General features: G+C 64.0%; 1 protein-coding gene across 8 annotated transcripts in view; it reads left to right on the top strand.

The window, feature by feature from the left end:
* LOC106105509 (collagen alpha-1(III) chain-like) overlaps positions 1 to 433 on the top strand; it is a 22,631-nt gene that overhangs the window by 19,231 nt on the left and 2,967 nt on the right. For 3 of the 8 annotated variants that reach the window (XM_013285863.1, XM_013285861.1, XM_013285860.1), the window contains exon 14: positions 10 to 388. In XM_013285863.1, coding sequence (XP_013141317.1) covers positions 10 to 388 — 379 coding nt within the window. Of the gene's footprint in view, positions 1 to 9; positions 424 to 433 lie in introns of all 8 variants that reach the window. The other 5 variants (XM_013285867.1, XM_013285865.1, XM_013285866.1 and 2 more) reach the window with 3 other exon arrangements.

The following is a 433-nucleotide window of genomic DNA, read 5'->3' as shown; positions in this document are numbered from 1 at the left end:
GACAACCAGGCCAGCCCGGATTCCCAGGACAGCCGGGTCAACCTGGCACTGCAGGACAACCAGGACAACCAGGCCAGCCAGGATACCCAGGACAGCCCGGCCAGCCTGGTTACCCAGGACAACCTGGTCATCCGGGCACTGCAGGACAACCAGGACAGCCAGGGCAACCTGGATATCCAGGACAACCAGGCCAACCTGGCGGACCAGGACAACAAGGACAACCAGGCCAGCCTGGTTACCCAGGACAACAAGGACAACCAGGCCAGCCCGGATTCCCAGGACAGCCGGGTCAACCTGGCACTGCAGGACAACCAGGGCAGCCAGGCCAACCAGGCTACCCAGGACAACCAGGCCAACCTGGCGGACCAGGACAACCAGGCCAGCCAGGACAACCTGGTAAACCAGGACAACAAGGGCAGCCAGGCCAGCCCGG

The sequence above is a fragment of the Papilio polytes genome, unplaced genomic scaffold, assembly GCF_000836215.1.
Source record: "Papilio polytes unplaced genomic scaffold, Ppol_1.0 DF822845.1, whole genome shotgun sequence".
NCBI lineage: Eukaryota > Metazoa > Arthropoda > Insecta > Lepidoptera > Papilionidae > Papilio > Papilio polytes.
The sequence above is the reverse complement of the archived record's forward strand: the minus strand, read 5'-3'. Positions and strand labels throughout refer to the sequence as shown.